Here is an 18,297-nt window from a genome sequence, read left to right as displayed (position 1 = left end):
CAGCTCCCTACGCGTGCCCAGCAGGAAGCCGAATGAATCCCTATGATATCTTACGTAGCTCTGCCAGCACCGCCTGCGTAGCCTGTGAAGAGGTCAGATTCATGCAAGAAGTTACACTTGAGAACGACCAGTTTGCACAGTGCTGCACGTATGGTTGTGCTAGCACCATCTGTCAATGAGGTTCGGAGTTTCTGGCTTTATATACAGTTTGAGGGCATTCTATGATTGCGGTATAGGGCACCTACAGCGACACCGATGGCAGCCGGGACTGTACGCCGTGTCAGCCTGGCTACATCTGCAAAGTAGGCTGCCAGACCAGGTGAGCCAACATAGTGGGCCTGTAGGTAGGTTTCTTTCATGCTTTTTCCTGTCGCCTTTGACTAAGGTGCTAAACCAACTCAACTGCAAAATCATCAACACGGCATTTAGCTTCGATCTTCTAGACCCCGATATTATGTGGAAATAGGGCAGCATTAACTGTACACTGAAAGCAAAGCTTCTTCTGCAGTATATCAACTCTCGTCACTTTAGACTCTCTGTATGCGTCTCATGCAAGACGAGCAGCTTGCTTAGATGTTGCATGATTGACTTCAGCAAAATTATGCTCAGGCATCAGCAGCAATCTTGCTCATTCAGTGGGGAGTGCATGCATTACTTAGGTATCCAAAGACCTTAGAAGATGACGGCGGGATACCTTGCGCACCTGGTTACTACTGCCCAGAAGGTTCAGCTACCATGGTTCCGTGCCCCGCCGGGACATATAATCCAGATTCTGGAAAAGAAGCCATTGAAAATTGCTTGAAATGCCCTGTATAAGTACACACAGATTTTGCCCTGCAACTACTCCGGTGCTTATCAACGGGCCCTAGCGCCAGAACGCTGCAGTAGAAAGGTCAATGAACTTACGCCCCAATATATATTTGCGAGTGTGGTTTGCTGCTAAATGGACAACTCTTAAAGCAAGGAGTGCTATGCTGTGGCTTCCACAGGTAGGATCTTATACTGACAAAATGGGGCAGGGTAGCTGTACAGCATGCGGTGGCAGCTCGTTTACGGAAGTCGGAGACTTTGAATGCAAATGCTTGGGAGCAAACAGAGTTTACCAGCCAAGCACGGGAGCGTGTATCTGTAAGAACGGCTATGAACATATCATCTCAGGTACATGAAACTCAGTAAACTGTTGCAACTCTTTCGAGTAGCTGCGAATAGAGCATGTCTCCTGTATTCAGTAGCGCGATTCAGTCTAGAATCACAGACCCTTTAGGGCCTATTGCATTGCAGTACATCTATACCTTCAATTTTGAGTGCTCACACTGTCATCCATATTCTGAAGGCACCGACTTTTCGCACGAAGACAGCGAGGAGCCGTGTCTTCCAAAGGTAAGACTGAATAAGATTTGGGTACGCCTGTAGCTGTGGAGGAACTTTTTCTATCCGGCTTCATATTATTTACCCTTCTTTCCTTATATTGCTTCAATGCTCTTGCTGTTTTACTATGGTGTTCAGGAATATCCCGAATGTGGCGGAGGCGCTATACGTACCCATACTGGGCAGTGCCAAAGCACGAACCAGTTCTGTCAAAATTTCTGTGGGCCCAAGGGTGGGTCGTACATTCCAAAAAGCGGCCTGTGCTCATGCAATTTTCTTCCTGCTGTCACTGATGTGTGTGACGAGAATTGCCGAGAGCAACAGCAAACTTTTTCTACTGACGGAAAGGCACTACTTGTCAAAAGTGGCAACGGCAGCATTCGGACAAGCTTCAGCATAGGGGCTCTAAAGGGGCGCTCTGCCGTGCTTTTTGGCCCTCCATCGTGCGATGAAGATTCGTGCCCGGTCATCTTCCTTGCAGCTGCTCAAGGTAACCTGACACAGGCCTCAACGACCCTCAGCAACAGTGACGCACAAGCCTCCATAAGCGCTCCACTGCTGTGTTTGCGTTGTACCCCAGATGGCACCACACGTGGCTACTTCGGAGTACCCGAGGAGCTCCTGGAGGCTATGAGTGAACGATTGTCCTTAAGTGTAGCTGAAAGATCCACGGTGATCAGTATGGACACATCAAAACTGAGACGGCCAGCGCAAAATGTAGCTAAATTTGTTCAAGCTACAAATCAAGTGCCGTTTATCGAAAGTCCTCTGCTATGCACTTTGGTGGGTTCATCTATCCTGTGGCAACTGAGTCCTGGAAGCGAGCCAGTGTACCCCGTGCACATCAACGATTCTCTACTGAACACAAACCCCATCTTCGACGATGGCGAGTTCAAGTAGGTGGTTTCTCTTATCCAATGGGCAATTGTGGCCCATAGCATGGAACTTAGATTTGTAAATGACACATTCATTGAGCTAAGAGAATTTGAAGCACAACGATGTGGGCGTGAATTCAGGAAACTTCAAATAGAAATGGAATCGGGGGCTCCGTTCTTGCTCTTTGGCTATACATTCACAGCTCCAGGAGTTTCTGTGTTTGCAACAAACCGTGGCACTAACCGTATCACCATTATTAATGTCGTAGAGCAAGTGACGCAGTGTGGCCCTATGACTGTCAACCTGCCGCACACAGCAACACACGAATCAATTGCGACACTGCCGCTGAAGCTCCCTGCAGCAGTTCTATATGGACCTCCAGACTGGAACACCATCTATGTTACTTTTCTAATTCTGCTGGTACTTGTACTTGCAATATTACTGGCTCAATACCAAGTGCGCTTAAAGTACTGGACGTTTGCTAATCCTCAAGAAATTGAACATGGAGACCATTCCAAAGAAAGCCTGTAAGTTTAGTCTACACCATTTACGAAAGGCTCCATTTAGAGACAGATGACGCTTTAGAAGTCATGGTGAATCAATGTAATTTGTACTACTGGCAGTGCAAGACAACTTATACCACCCAGACAGAGATATAGGCCGGAAATGAGGGCTTGCGATCTGTCTGCAAAATAACAAGACCACGGAGTTCTGGTGGCCTTGGTTTTACTTCTTCAGACAACAGATTCATCCGAAAAGCTTACATGAAGCCATACTTTGGTGCAAAAGCAAAAAGCACGCAGAAGGCGAGAGCACAATCACTTTTCCCGATTTGGACCCCCGTGCCTTCCAAGCAGTATATTGCAAACTGCTTGAAACAATGGGTACTCTAGGCAGCAAACTACAACTCCTGGGAGCGCACCAGGATACATTGATTGAGCTGGAACTTGATATGGGTGGGCCTTTAAAGTCTGCATTGCTTCCAGTTCTGACTGAGGCATCGGAAAAGAAGGTACTGCTACTACGTCGTACACAATTGAACTATTGCCCCCTAGAGACTGCCATCAGCATCGCCTATCTTCAGGAGTTCATTTGCTTCACGACATGCTATTGGTGACCTCTTGGCTTAGAGCTGCATCTACAGTGAAAAGAAGAGCTACTCACTGTGATTGTGGTCCGCACACGAATTCAAATGACGTGGCCGAATTGCTGGCCAACTAGTCAAACATCAGGTCTTCGGCTTGTTGGCGTGGCCGAATAGGAAATGGCTGAAGTCGAAAATGCGGAGCTAAGCGAAAAGTTGGTTTCTCTGAAAAACGCAATGCTGCTCCGCAAGGGAACGCTCGAAGAAGCTGTACGGAGGGCATGCGAGGCTATGAAGGAGGCCGAAATGGAGCGTATGAAGCCATTGACGCAGGTCCCAATTGTACCTTGTAGGACTAGCTATGTTAATACAGTTGTTTCTCCTATTCGTTGTGATTTACCCATTGGCTTGTACATGTACAGTTCGATAGTGTGCTTGTGCTCTGAGCGTTTTCTAGATACAGCGAAACGACGGCCTCACCTCCTTGACGCTCAACGTACATTTAGGATCTCGTTCAGCTGAGCCAAACGCTCATGATACGTCCCCAAGATTTCATGAAATTGCTGATGTCACTGCAGAATCATTTGCAGCTGCGCTCGGAGTAGAGCAGAGTGCTGCAACAACACAAGCACTGCATCACCTAAAAGCAGTGGAAGCGGCAAAACAGGTGCCGGGAAAGTTGGAGGTCCAGCTTACTGGAGTACTGTACCATACACCTGGTGATCTGCCAGCATACGAGAATAGTCTTCAAGAAACGCTCAAGGTAAATCTTTGTTTGTTTAGCCTGTTTATACGGATTTCTCTATACCTTCATCCCAACGAAAATTTAAATTTAATGGTTAATGGGGCTCGGGGTGCTGGCTTTTTACACGTCCTACCTGGATCACTAGTATACGTTTTTCACGTCATGAGACTGTTCTCAGGCAGCCAGTATTTGCATTTCTGCTACCGATGGGCTAAAACCAGAAGTGAGCGAGCTTGCATTAATAGTGCTCTACGTGTAACGCATTTCGTGCAATAACCAAGTGGTTGTGGCCCTGCTCTTTCTTGCGGTTAGGCGACTTTGGCCTCGACACGCAGCGAGCTCTGTGAGAGAAGACGCTTTATTGAGAATGCGCTGGGAACGCTTGTGGATAAAAGCAACGCAATCGCTGCCCACGAGGTTCGGCGATTCTTGCTTGGTCCTTGTGCAACCTTCAGACCAGATAGACAAAGCCCGTAACTCAAAACCAAGGGTTGAATGTCCTCCAAAACATACAGTATCGTTACCAGCATTCATCAAATCTTGATTTTCAACCAACGAGCAAAGTACAAAGGGCACTTGTACAAGTATGAAGCACTGTGAAACTGTTTGTGATTTCCCAAGCAAAAAGAAATGGACTCACTGCTGCTACAGCAGTTTGGACAAATAAGCAATGGCCTGGCAACGCTCCAAGAAGGAATATTTACTCTTTTTTGTAATACAAGGAAAAGCTACGAAAAAGCCTTGTCTATGAGAAATATCACCACGCTTCCAATAATCCAGAAACAGTTCGTGGATACTGCTGAAAGCATGTATAAGGTTAGATGTGATGGTGTGGCCTGCTGGTGACTGGGTGGCTCCCGTTGCTAGTCCGGGATTTTTCCATCTCAAAGCTGCCTTTTACAGCTTTCTAGTAAATAAAAGCAGCCTGATTGACTCTAAGACACCTTTCTGATCGTTTTGTTGAGAAGCTGTCCTTCTAGCCTCTACTTGATATTATCAGGAATTCGCGGAAAAAGAGAAAGCAGCCGAACAAGAAGTAGAAGCGATGTTACGTCAGCGAACGACTGTGATTAAGCATTCTGTTGAGGACCTGGTGGCCCAGTGCCGAAAGTCCGTAGAAGAAGGCAAACAAGTGAGGACTGATGTCGTCTGGTTGAAAAGGTGCCCATGGGTACCACACCGAAGCATACTTCGACTGTAAAGGAATCCTAGTATGCAGTAGCCGCCGTATTGATTATTACTACATTCAGGATCTTGCAAATGTAGAGCAGAGTATTTACTTCCAATGCGAAGCTGCCCAAGCGGCTAACCAAACAGCCTACCATTCTGCCCTTGCCCAAATAAATCAAGAGCAGCTAGCTTACAGGTAAAGCATGCAGACACATTGTAGCGCTGAGACTCCTCATGGTTATTATTCGTATATGGCTGTTCATAAGTGGCTGCCTGCAAGCTACCACACCAATTAGAATATAGACGAATAGCTGCTCTGTTTTGTTTGGGATCCCGAGGAATCCTTACAAGGCCCTCCTCATGTTGAGCCTGCAGATACGAGCTGGAACGACGGCTTATGGTAGAACGAGCAAGGAACGACTGCCTGAGTCGTTCGTATCTAGCGAGTGATTCAGCTGATGAGCTATCTGAAGAATGTCAAGCTGAAACTGATCCAGTGAGTCCTGGTGCCGATTGTAAATGCCCTTAGGTAAAGTACATGCCAGTCGTTAGATCGCATGGTAGTGCCACATCTGACGCGTCTGTCCCAATTGCAGCAACTAAAGAGAGTTACCCTCGAGCAACAAACTGCACAAGCTGACCTTAAAGCCACATTAAACAAGAGTTGCGCCCTGTGCCTGCAACTGACTGGAAAACGGTTTAGCATAGCAAAAGCAATCGCACAGGCGGAACACAACAGCGCTGTCCTGAGCTACGACCTAAAGCTGAAAATAGTCTCCAGCGAGCTCACTTGCCTTTTAAATGCTCAAACCAAGCTGGAAAAGACTAGGCACCAGGTAAGCTTTTGATGTGCATGCTGGATTGCCCTCTTAGACTCTACTGCTTACTAGGGTCTAGCTGCATATGTATTGTGACACCATTTTGGAAACCAGTTGAACATGTGTAACATCCGTCTGTAGCACTTAAGACGCTTCCGTGCTCGGATAATGATTGAGATTGAAGATTACCTAGCGAAGTTGAAGGTGAGCTGCAGGACGCTTGGTCCTCTTCGCAGTTATCCGTTTGTTATTTCACCTAAAGGGAAATTGCTGTGGAGCACCCTCATGTTTTAAACAATCACGGCAGTGATGAAACGGTATTGAAGTTCGCTGCCCTCATCATTTTGACCAGATTCTTCTGGAAACGTCAGATCCGGTTACAGTTGCAATCGAGCTACAGCAGTGCCTCGACGTGCTCAATAGAAACACTCGAGCTACATATGGGACACTCGCTCATGCATTAACTTTAGCCCATGATGAAGCATACATCAAAGCGATCGAAGAGGTCAGGAATTGTCGTACGTCTCTCCTACGGTCCGCCGAGCTGGAGGAAGAGGAGTTTACTCGAATTATCGATTTTTTGAGAGCGCAGCAGCAACAGTAAGTCGAAACACCGGCATGAGATTAATATGAACCATGCAACACGTTCCAGCAAAATGATTGTATGCTTGCTCCACGCCTGCATACGTGAGTCAATAGTAGCGCAGCCTCCTCGATTAGAGAAAAGACGCCCCACAGGCCAACTTTGTGCATGCAAATCCTGCTGATTGCAGGGTTCTGAATGAGTACGAGGAGTGGCAAGGCTCCTTTAGCACCAAAATTTCTGTACAAAACCTAGAGGTCGCAACTGGAATAAATGCTGCTCACGACAACTTGTTTATTGAACGAATAAGGCACCAATTTATTGAGGATGAGCGTGATCGCCTTGTGTCTCAAATAGCATATGTAAGAGCTTGATTAAAGCAGCGGCATTACAAGGCACAACAAATTTCCTTAAGAATCCGGTGGCATCATAATGTGAAAGCTTTTTGTTTTAGCTTCTGCCACATACTTTCGAATTTGGATTGTTTCAGGCAAAGGCAGAACCATCATGGCTTTGGACGGAAGCAGAGCTAGCAAACGCCATCGAATCATTGAATGTAGGTTGATTGCACGTGCCATTCCAATAGAAAGTCTGTTAAGCCGCTAAAATGGCTTGAGCATAGTAGCACACTCTAGTATGGATTGTGCTGCATAGGCTGAATCTTCAAGGCAGGTACAGGATATGGATGCACTGATGCTCGAACAAAGCAAGTTCAGGGAGGCCGAGCACGCAAAACGATGTGAACACAGGAAGCAACTGCTACTGAATCGTATCAGCGTCGAGCAACAGGCACGGAAGCAATGCGTCTTGTGGACAGAACGGCAGGTGCGTTCGGAATATGAACCTGGATGCGGCTGACACTGCCAGTGCAGTCCTGAGCCGTTCACACAGACGCAGGCAACGTTTCACCACGCACCAAAGTGGCCCTGTGCATGTTGTCAACTCAGCTTTGCTGATAAGTAGGCTTTGAATGCGTTGGTTGTCTTTGTCGCAGTACATCGCAAAACGCAATGCCGTAAACCGGCAGCATTCCGAGATGCACCTGCTGACTTGCCAAATAAGTGATCAGCAATTTTTCGTGCTACTTAATAAGCTGCGTCAAAAATGGTCCGATGAGGTTTCGACAATTGATTTCGCCGATAACTTAACAGCTAAGAGGTCAAAGGAACAGGAAAATGCATTCTGCTACATGCTGGCCAGACTCTCACCAGTAATTGCTCCACCCTTAGTGCCAATCCATGAACGTCAAGCTCTTCTAGAGAGCAGTATTGCGCAATGGGCAGAATTTGTCCATGCACTTGTAAATACCTGGTCGAAGCAGCTTGAAGACTCTTTGCTCCAAACTTCCACGCGCCGAGAGAAGTTACAGCTGGTATGCAAATGTCGTCAAGTGCGTATGAGCATTAGAAAAAATCGCGGCCTGAAAGTCACCAGAGCAAAACCTGCTGTGTTGATTTTGTTCCTTCCTTTAGGCAGATGAAACGTTCCGTGGCAGCTTTCCACAAGAATGGGAAGCCGAATGGATGGCTGCTACTTTACATCAACGAGCAGTGATGAAACTGTTTCTTGGTGCAACAAGTAGCAGGGAACCTCGGTGGGCCTTTTTAACTTACCAAGTTAAGAAATGTGTGCACGAGCGCTGGTGGAAATGGATTTCTTGTTTTCTCAACAACTTTTAGACACGTAAGGTACCACCTCCAGCATGAAATGTGCAGTAGGAGCGCCTGTAACTCACGATAACCTGCAGGTGGCACGCTAGGGAGTACTACGAGTCTACAGAGGAGACCAACAGTGATCGCATTCATGAGCTCAAGCAAAAGCAGGCAGAAGAACTCTCGGCAATTCAATACAAGATAAATGTATCTTTAAAGCCCACCACGAGGCTGCACATCGTTGTGAACCTGCGTAACTACTAACTTGTGCACAGAGTGGCTGATTCTCTGGAGCGTGTTTTTTTGATGCACATGAAAACATACGGCGCAATCAAGTCGCGCGATGTCTTTTATTGCAGGAAGCTGAAAAAGAGAGATCATTGAATACGCATCCCTTGAGAGATAAGTTATTGGCCCTCAGGAAACAGGCAGTAAGCTACTCAGCTTTAACTGAGACTGGTTTGGATTGCTAATATGCATGTACGTACCGTTACGCACAACTTGCTAGCAGAGCATACACCATCCTGAAGTATCGCATGGCTGCGAATGTCATTGCGTTTTTAGGAAAATGCCTGTGAAGATATTGGTACAAACTTTAAGAGCAGCAGAGCTCACTAGCCAGTGATACTCTTGCCACCACCCTCTTCAGAAAGCTCAAAGCCACATCTGAAAACCCCGAGTCTCTGGGTTCATATGTTGAATTTCTCAGAGGCACTGAATACGATTGAAAAGGAGGCTGACCCTATAGAAAAGCAAATAACCCTTTTAGAGGTACGATCTTGACGAATCTTTTTACTCTCAGACAAGCAGATAGTCTAGGAAGCCGAATTAATTCATAACTACATACAATATTACGATAAGGTGGAAGCCCTGTCGAAGCAGCAGTTTGATAATTGTTGCCACAGCACTACATGGTGTCGCTACTTTCTGTGGCTAAGCAAGTAACCGTATAGATTTCATTCGCTAAAATCTCGATTCGACTCTGCTTCAAAACCACTGTAGCCATCTTGAGCTCGTTTAGAGCTATTGATCCAATGGCTACACTGTAAAAAGCTTTCCTAAGCCTGCGTGCAAGCGGTAGGTTTGCTCCCCAGCCAAGTGCCAACGATACTTTGAGGTAGTGCAGCCAAATAGAGACGTCGACGGTCACTGTTGTGTGCTTGGTGACCAAAGGATGCCTCTAAGCTCCAGGTGAAGGCCGCAACTGACGACAGGCGACAGCGTATATTGTCTCATTGCACCGAACGCATTGAACAAGAACTTCAAAACCAACGGCTGCTGCTAGAGACTCAGTGGAAAGTAGGCCTGGTAGACGCACACAAAAGCCCAGCTACCATGTGATGGAAACACCGTTTTGCACAGAGGTCCTTCGTGTGTGGCCAATTACTTATGTGCCTGTAGCTATCGAGGATTGAGATATTTGAAGAACTACAGGGCGATCAGCCGGAATTTTTTGACAGAACCGAATTTAAGAAAGAGGTTCAATTCCATCTTAACCCCAATCTTAATCTAAGAAGCGCCAACTGCTGATTCACCGACTGATGAGAAGCATGCCCAAGATGGTCTTCACAAAAGAAAACTTCAGCTATTTTTAAACAGTGTCATGCAGTGTTATTGGGCCTTTATATGCTCACCGCTAATGCAACTTATCGTGCTCGTGGTAGTTACAAAAAGTTGATACACTTCGCAATGCCCTACCTGCAGTTACTACTTAGCTTTCACAAAGCTGAGCTTGAAGACCTGCAGCAGCTGCATAATCTTCATCATGTTCTGCTGACGGAATACATACGCCGCGAAGCACAGCAGAAGACAGAAGATAAGCTTCAGTGAGGAACCTATGTCTGCGTAGCTGAGCATCGGCATGGAAACTGCCTGCCGCTAAACACTCTTATGTGAGGCGAATGATTCTTTGGCTGTGTTCTGCATACTCAAATGCATCGTGCGTTGCGGTTTTCCTTCAAACGAAAGCTTCGGCAAAGAATCGCGTACTGATGAACTTGCTGCGGTTGCAAGGCAACAGATGTCGGAGGATGCTCGTGTACGAAAAAGGGGTAACCCCAAGCCAAGTTAAATGTGTGATTCCAGATTAATCTCCGTTGATCAGTCTTCTCTTCTCAGGAGCCACATGTGTGACTGCGACTTTGTTCCTATGGTCGTCTGTGCTTTGTATATAGCATCAAATCGAAAAACTTACATCCTCAAGACTAGCACAGGTGATATTCGAGCTCATCACTACATCGATAAGCAAATGAATTGCAATACCCCAAAGAGTAGTAGTAACTCCCTAGACACCTGAGAGAACATCTGACTGCAGTTTCCTGATGCACTACAGGTGATGATAGATGGAGGGAGAGAAATAGAGCACTTGAAGGAGAGGCATCAATCAGAGCTTGCTCAGGTTAGTTGCAACAGGACTCATGTGGCCTCAAAGGTGTCAAAGTGCTCCACAGTTTTTTACAAAGTGGATGGAAACACATAGTGGATTTGTGAGCTTCTATGTCAACACAGCTGGTGATCGACGGCAACACTAACACAAGCGAACAAGCCACAACCCAAAAGGTGATGAAAGTATCCGCATATACTAAAGCAGGTCATTCTGCTTTATCCGTTTCATACCTAAGGGAGCTAGCTGCACAAGGCAAGAGATTCTAACGTTGAGCAATGACGGTACACAGAATTAAGCTGCCATGAGCATTCTGTGTGCACGGTACACCAGACGCCTCAACGGACACCGGTGAAGCCGGCTGCATGTCAAGACATCGGGACATGCTCCACACTTCGCATAGTTGCATCTGACCCACATCCCGCTGGTACCCCCTCAAAAGATATTCCACAAAAGCTTGTTGCAGAATGGCAAAGTCGGATAAGGTCTGGAAGCCGGGCAAGTACTCTACTTGCTAATGGAAGTGAATGGCGAAAAAGCGCCAATGCATTCTCCACACATTTGGATAGGTTTATCAATGCAATAACACAGGCTCAGAGGGAGGAAAAAGATCGCCAGCGTTTAGTCATGAAGCGGAAAGCGGGAAAACGTACTGAGCGACGCCAGGGCAAGGGCACATGTGGCATCCGGAATAGTCCGGCTGCGGGGATAAAAGCTCTAGTAAGAGTGCAATCCTGTAGTAACGGTCCAAATAATGCTTGGCATTGGAACAGCCTATACAATTGTGTGAAGTGACACTATTACTTCATCCTAACGGTGCTCTGCTGGATTTACTGGCAAAGAACACATCTTCTAAATCACAGAGCTTTGTTTCTTGCGATGTGACTTACCTGTGTGTTTGTCTCTAGAAATCCCGGAAGAAGTTAGCGAAACTGAGCATAGGCTACCCGCAGTCATCACCGCAAAAGGAAAACCAGGCGAAGTGTGTCACAATCTCCCTTTTCGCATGCGGAAAGCTGCACAAACCGCCTGATGTGCCTAGCAATATCCTTGCCGGAGATTTTGAATGGGGTTGCAGTGCATGTTGTCACTCTTGTAGGGCATGGAAGATGGGAAGAAAAGAGTTACTAGACATGAGCCACCCTATAATCTGGAAGATCGTTGAAGAAGAAGCTGATAATGGGTCATACGAACTATATGAGAGGTCCACAAGCATTACTGGTAGGCTTGTAGGCTTGTACGCAGTATCTGCGGAAAGGCAATGAACTAGCCTCCATATTTTGGAGCCCATGGAAGAAACCAACAGCTTTGCTCTGCCAAGTACAGTGTGGGATCTTTGGAGCGACAGCTTACCTTGCATTTGTGTTCGCAGCACGTGGGCCCACCTTGTCAAGCATCGAATGTATCATCGAGTCGCTCGCTGAGGGCTCATTCCTGCGGACAACACTTGCGAATCTAAAACTACTGGCGCAAGCCTGTAGCAGTATGCAAGCCGCTTCCAGCAACCTGTCTCTTCAGAGTAGGGGCACAGAAGAGGCAGCCAGTAGCTACAACAGTGATGGAAAAAGTACAGCGAACTCGTCACAGGACTTTGCAGTACTGCAGCAAAGTAGCGCATCCAGCAGAAGCGATACTAGCCACCGAGAAGGAACCAGCAGTCAGAAAAGCAGTACAGAGGAAACCAGCAATACCGAAACGAGTAGCAGCGACGAGACAGACTCTAGCGAAGAATATGTCAGCAGAACGGCATCCCAGACCTCCTCAGAAACGATAGTGACGTCAATCAGGAAGTCTTCAAACCCGTCAACTTTGCATGCCCAGTCTTTTGAGAGCCGGTCTAGTAGTGGTTCCTACAGTGCTCCCCCTAAGTTGATTGCAGGCTCCAAGCCTATGGCAAAAAATTGCTCGCTGCTTGATCGCCTTACATCTGGAGAGCGTGTGGCCGAAAGCACGAGCGAATCCGGCGAAGAGGTCAGCATGAGCAATAACCGGGCTATTAGAGAGAGCATGAGCGGAACTAGTGCTAGCAAGAGCAGCGGGAGTAGCAGCAGCAGTAGCAGCCGGACGAGCGAAGGCACGAGAGGTCAAAGTAGACGCGAAGACATTCGCAGTCGTGGCAATCATAACATGGTGACTACGCTCAACAATGGGCTCACGCCCATACAAGGAAGCTTTTCTCAGCATCATTCCAGCAGACAATCGTCCAGCGGCACCACAAGCAGCTTCTCTGCTACCAACTCATCAAATGACTGCAGTAGCTCATCGTCATCAGCAAGCTGCTCTCCAGTAGATCAGGCTTCTGTTCAGCTGGAAACCCAGCAGAATCGAATACGCCACTCAAACAGCAACTCCTCAGAAAGTGCAGAGAGTTGCTCCATTAGTAGCTCATCAGGCATTCCTAATGGGGGTACAAACAGTCGTAGCACACTGTGAGGTGGCCAAAGCTACTGACGCTTCTCTTTCTGTGCCTGGAGCATTTAAGTAAGATCGCTTTTTTGAGCTATTTTTGTCAAGATGTCCTGGATCAAACAGCTTATCTGCTCCATTAGCGCCAAATAGCAGGAGCATGCACTTCACACGCCCAAGGCGGTGTGCCGCCACGGTTCCTCACAGAATCATCTTTACAGGGTGAATCTTTAGGCGAAACGTTGGCGTTTATTTTTTACCATTGCCGCAAGCGCTCTTGTCACTTTTGACCAGCTATCTGCGTCAAAGGTTGCTGCACCGTAAACTCTTTGATTCTGTGAGTTTCACCATTCAGTTGCTCGTCCACAACTTTTTATATCCAAATATGCGTCATTTTTAAGTGCTGTGCATACTTTTGTACGCTCCGAAAGTGCCATGCAGATCACACATGTCGTCATGCGGCGCATTTACCCTTTGTGATGGACAAGGATGCTTGTCAGGATAGTTCAGCATTGTGTATACGCTGGGATTCTTACAAAAATTTATTTATAGAATTTTATTGTGATTCCTAAGAACGTATCTTCAGCTACCCCTCTCCATATAGACTATACCAAGACCCAAATGTTGTAAATGTGAGCAAAAAGAGTTATCTGATGGCATGCCACATGCGGGCACAGGCCAGCTAGTGCCAGGCTATCGCTTCCATTTTCAGGCTTTTACATGCGCTGCATTGTGATATGTAATCCCATGGAGGGGTCTTCAGCCACAACCACGCATTTCATTGGCTGTCGCACCACTTAAGGAATGAGTCGCATGCACCACTCCATCTCTTTATACATCACTTGAACTGTTCAGCTCCTGAGTCTTTGATCGCTAGCTGCTCTAGATACTTTAATTTCTCTAGCGGAGGTGCGTTGGGTGCGAAATCCTTGCTGGACCAGAATAGGCGATTATTAGTGCTCTATATATGAAAGGAAAGCGACAAAAGTTTCATCAGTCATTCTCGTGTGTCGGATTTGTGCAATACTTTTCGCAAGGTCACTTGGCCATACAGCAGCGGCCACTTTTATACCCCCCAACGGTCCCCAAACCCTCGGTACAATAGTGGTAGGCACAAAGTCACAGGTAAAACATAAATTAGCATTAAGCAGTGAAAAAATGTTATTGCGAATTCTTTACAGAGACTTTTTAGCCTCCGGGGTTGTGTATCCCGCTGTACCACGAAGAAAGCCCCGCAAAAGTGGGCAGAGCATACAAATACAAGCACCCGTCTTTAGCTCACACAAATTTCTGTTTTGAATAACGGCAGTGCATAGTAATGATACTAATCTACCATCTATATAGTGCTACAACACTGCAGCGGCGGTCAAAGTTTTTGCTGGTGGAAGGACAGTAGCAACGGGTTCCCAAATTAACAAGTTTGTGCAAAGAAAGACTCCATATTAGCCCTGACGAGCGAACGATTCCTTTAATACTATTTTATAGCCTGATACGTGGGATGGCTCAATTTTGGGTTTGTAGTTACCCAGGCTACATGGGGACTAAGAGGTACGCCTCCTTTCGTGGCCCCAGCCCCAAGAAAGTGCCCTATTTTGCATAAAGAACCGCCATACACCGGGAGTTAGTGATAGCTTTGTCGCTGATATATATACGCCTAACAGTGCACCCACTGAAAACTCTCGGCTAGCAGGCGAGCGCTGTTGCTGCCATGCCAGCTTGCGCAGCTGGCTAGCTGGAACCTAATCTCCACATGAATTATGAATTGCGTTCCTTAGAGTGGATGCAATATACGCTTTTTGACTCCAGTAATGTTATTCCTGCGTAGTCATCATGACTGTAAGCTAGAAACTTCAGAGCTTCCACAGACACTGTACTTATCTAAAACAATTAGCCATTATACATTGTACGCGAGTTGCATGCTTTCAGGAATTAATGCACTGAAAAATTAAACATTAAAAATAATCGATTTTGCCTCGAAAAGCGTTGCATGCCTGCATTTCATGTCCAGTAGTCATGTGATGCTCAGGAAGCTGGGCGGAAATTGATTGCTGCAGCTCGCGATGGCAAGGTCCGTGACTGCAAGGAGCTCATGAAACTTCTCCCGTCTCTTGATTTTGCAGAGCCCCCAGTATGTTATACCACTCTTGATGTATCAGGAGTGTCTAAATAGGTCACAGTGTATTTCAATTAATAGAAGTTTGTGCTGGGGAGTATGCATTAAATTAGCAAATAATACTGTTGCAGAACTGATCCTTCTTCCCTGAACGACTTACGCAGAATCCTCCAGCTCATCAGTAGCATCGGTACAACCTATTTCTCACAAATGATTGTAGCCGCAAACGCGTTAATGTAGTGTTTCCTGTTTGCAGTATTTTCGTACCGCGCTGTGGCATGCCGCTTGTCGTGGCCACGAGGAGGTTGCCCGCCTTCTGTTGGATCACGGAGCCAGCGCTAACCACCAGGATATTCGCGGCTCAACAGCTCTACACGAAGCCTCTGTTCATGGGCATCGGCAGATTACCGAGCTTCTCATTGAACGAGGAGCAAGCGTTGACGTTCCCGACTGTGTGAGTCAGTTGTTAGTCTAGGCAGCCTTTCAGGGCTCTCTCAGGTTCTTACTATTCTATTGTGCGGTGAACGAGGGCCGTGTATGGAGGTGCAGTGCACATCATACAGCTGAGGGTTGACAAGCACGATGGAGCTTGCAGAGCTCTAAGAAACAATGTTTTAAGCGGCGGTCCCACCGTCCATAGCTTTCTATGGCATGGTCAGGGTGGCATTAAGCATCTGTGACAGTACAAAGGCCCACAGACTACACTCCTCTAAAGCAAGTGTTGAAAAACGACATTCCACAGTATGCAAATTATCCATCTTACCAAGTAGTTTATATTGATAGACGGGGCTTCAGTGATTAGATAGGGGCTGGATGCACAGTAACGGGCATTGGAGTCGCTCAACACAGAATTGCCCTTTGGAGTACACAGCACGGTTAGTGGCGTCAAGTATTCTGCAGGCCGGTGAAACACCGTTGTTTCTCGCAGTTTATGCGAAGCATATGGAAGTAAGCTAAAGCTGCTTGTGCTCCTCCCTGCAGTCCAGGCTCACATCTAAATAAGATTTTTATAGCGGCTTAAAGCAGCATGCAGGGACTTTCAGAAACTTCTTTGTTTACTGTACTGGTTCCTATGTAGTAGCAGTTTTGAAATCGAAGTTCCTGACTGGAAATGTATGTGCGCATATGCCAATAGATCATAGCGTTGCTTCTTAGCAAGGGAGCAACGATGAACCGAGAAAACAACGTACGATATGCATGCAGTTCCCATTCTTCACATAGGGCCAGCACCGCATTCAGGCTCCACACTTCGCAGACGACGATACGGCTTAATACCAGAGTGTGGCAGGAAAAGCTAATGTTGTATTCCCTATGTGGCTCTAATACAACCAGTTCATGAGTCATGTGCGTGCTATTCAAACGGTGAAAATCAGGTGGGACTGACCTGCTACCACGTTGCAGCCTATGCAGCCTCTCCTGGGCTCGCTTCGTTTCTGCTCTACAGAGGCGTATATGCCAACAGATTCAGTACTCAGCAGCATAGCAAGCATCTTGAGGCTATGCAAAAGCGTTTGGAGCAGCACACAGCCACCAGCGTGAGCACGGAAAAGGCCGTGCAACCAAACGAAGCAAGCGAAGAAGGTACCTGTGCCGTCAGCAGCCCCCACAGTACTTCAGGAGTTGGGTGTGTCATTGAATTTAATGAATCCTACAATTCACAACAAGGTCCAATGCATGGCGATCAAGAGAGCGCCGCCTCGAAGCTTGACGAAAGCATGTTAATGGGTGTATGACTACGTGATCTACGGAGAAAGCCCCTTAAGTGCTGATCCCACAGGCACCTCAGTGGGACAGGCGTAAAATTGAACCCTGTGGGCCTGCATTATTATTCAATAGATAGCAAGCCTTGTTTGCACTGAGCAGAACAAGTATTACTCCGTCAGAACAAAGAATGGACATATTCACCGGAACACCGTCCTCCACTTATGCAATATATACGGCTGCGCAGCTGAGTTCAGTGGAACTTCCCCTTAAAGCTCTGTGAGCAGATCACCCTTTTAGTCGAAGTTTCCTGAGCAGGGTTCTAGGCAAGATCAACATAAAGAGACTCGACATATACTCGGCTGTACAAACAATTTGTTTGATGGCTAAGTATGCGATCAACCAACTTTCCCCAAACAGTAGCATTCAGGCTCGTTATCCTTGATTATGAATGAATATGCTTCTGAGAGGATACCAATCAGGTAGACCCTCGTCGGGTACTTGCCAGTGTAACACAAGCGTACCGACAAAAGATCTTCATTTCCTGCATTGCTGTAGGATGGTCTATCCCATTATTAGGTAAACTGTAGAATGAATAGCAATTCTGAGAGGTAGACCTTCCAGCCTGCGAATTTCTGGTTTGCATATCCATTCTTTAAAGCCCTAAGAGCTCTTTAGCATAATTTAGCGTCCTTGGCAAAGCCTGCAAGTTTTCTCAGTCACTCTGCAACGTATTGACAGCAAGTGCTTTGGCTATACACATCAGGTTCCGGTGCGTAACACCGTTTACCTCAAGGGTCTTCATTCAAATCAAGCTCACTACGTGGCACGCGTTTGGCGCGTAGCCATTGCGTCTCCTTTGACCACTTTGTGGTCCTGACGCTCTATAACTCCACCACAATTCACACTTTTTATTTAAACGCGATATTGCTCTGCTTTCAGAGATGTGCCGTTTCTACTGCATTCCACCCGGCTCTGTAAACAAAAGAAACGTTTTTCCTGTATAAGCTTCGTTTCTTTAGAAGGATTTCTTCCCTACCGCATCAAGCACTTCAACTTATTAGTTTTCTGGGGACGCTAGTATTACCTAAGAGTTTCGCCCCTCTTTGTGTGCGTTATTCGACCAGTGACAAGGCCAAAATATCATGTCGCCCTCTGCTACCATCTGTTCTTGAAACACTTGCTGTCACGTACGCTGCTTAATGGGCATGAGCTCCATTGAAGATGCACGTTGCGATGGGCATGCAGTTTTTGCATAATTTCAAGCTGCTTATCTGTACATAAAGCAACATAAATAAAATACATGGGCAATGAGTGATTGTCAATAATCCAATAGTTCAGAGATCCATGAAAAATGAAAGGCAAAAATTAGAAGCTTTAGACTTCACTATTTCTCAT

General features: G+C 46.6%; 4 protein-coding genes across 4 annotated transcripts; all 4 read left to right on the top strand.

The window, feature by feature from the left end:
* Positions 1-32: 32 nt before the first annotated feature.
* On the top strand, positions 33-5,772 carry LOC113147307. The gene is made up of 13 exons (XM_026337433.1): positions 33-92; positions 237-319; positions 660-810; positions 990-1,158; positions 1,334-1,380; positions 1,507-1,858; positions 1,949-2,264; positions 2,385-2,771; positions 2,983-3,256; positions 3,506-3,661; positions 3,786-4,091; positions 5,342-5,439; positions 5,619-5,772. The coding sequence occupies exons 1-13, from the start codon at positions 33-35 to the stop codon at positions 5,770-5,772; spliced, it is 2,553 nt and encodes an 850-aa protein (XP_026193218.1).
* Positions 5,773-5,800: 28 nt separating this feature from the next.
* Positions 5,801-9,024, top strand: LOC113147306. The gene is given in 9 exon segments (XM_026337432.1): positions 5,801-6,265; positions 6,414-6,661; positions 6,835-7,006; positions 7,099-7,200; positions 7,317-7,433; positions 7,681-7,944; positions 8,117-8,260; positions 8,656-8,727; positions 8,902-9,024. Coding segments are annotated over 9 exon segments (1,707 nt in total).
* A 1,768-nt stretch (positions 9,025-10,792) lies between these two features.
* Positions 10,793-13,112, top strand: LOC113147305 (serine-rich adhesin for platelets-like). The gene is made up of 4 exons (XM_026337431.1): positions 10,793-10,934; positions 11,053-11,318; positions 11,603-11,900; positions 12,052-13,112. The coding sequence occupies exons 1-4, from the start codon at positions 10,793-10,795 to the stop codon at positions 13,110-13,112; spliced, it is 1,767 nt and encodes a 588-aa protein (XP_026193216.1).
* A 1,803-nt stretch (positions 13,113-14,915) lies between these two features.
* On the top strand, positions 14,916-16,931 carry LOC113147304 (tankyrase-2-like). Its single transcript, XM_026337430.1, has 4 exons — positions 14,916-14,921; positions 15,097-15,213; positions 15,455-15,656; positions 16,531-16,931. Exons 1-4 carry the CDS (start codon positions 14,916-14,918, stop codon positions 16,929-16,931), a joined length of 726 nt encoding a protein of 241 aa, XP_026193215.1.
* Positions 16,932-18,297: the final 1,366 nt, after the last annotated feature.

Source organism: Cyclospora cayetanensis, unplaced genomic scaffold, assembly GCF_002999335.1.
Source record: "Cyclospora cayetanensis isolate NF1_C8 unplaced genomic scaffold, CcayRef3 CcayRef3_contig_182, whole genome shotgun sequence".
Classification (NCBI taxonomy): domain Eukaryota; phylum Apicomplexa; class Conoidasida; order Eucoccidiorida; family Eimeriidae; genus Cyclospora; species Cyclospora cayetanensis.
The sequence above is the reverse complement of the archived record's forward strand: the minus strand, read 5'-3'. Positions and strand labels throughout refer to the sequence as shown.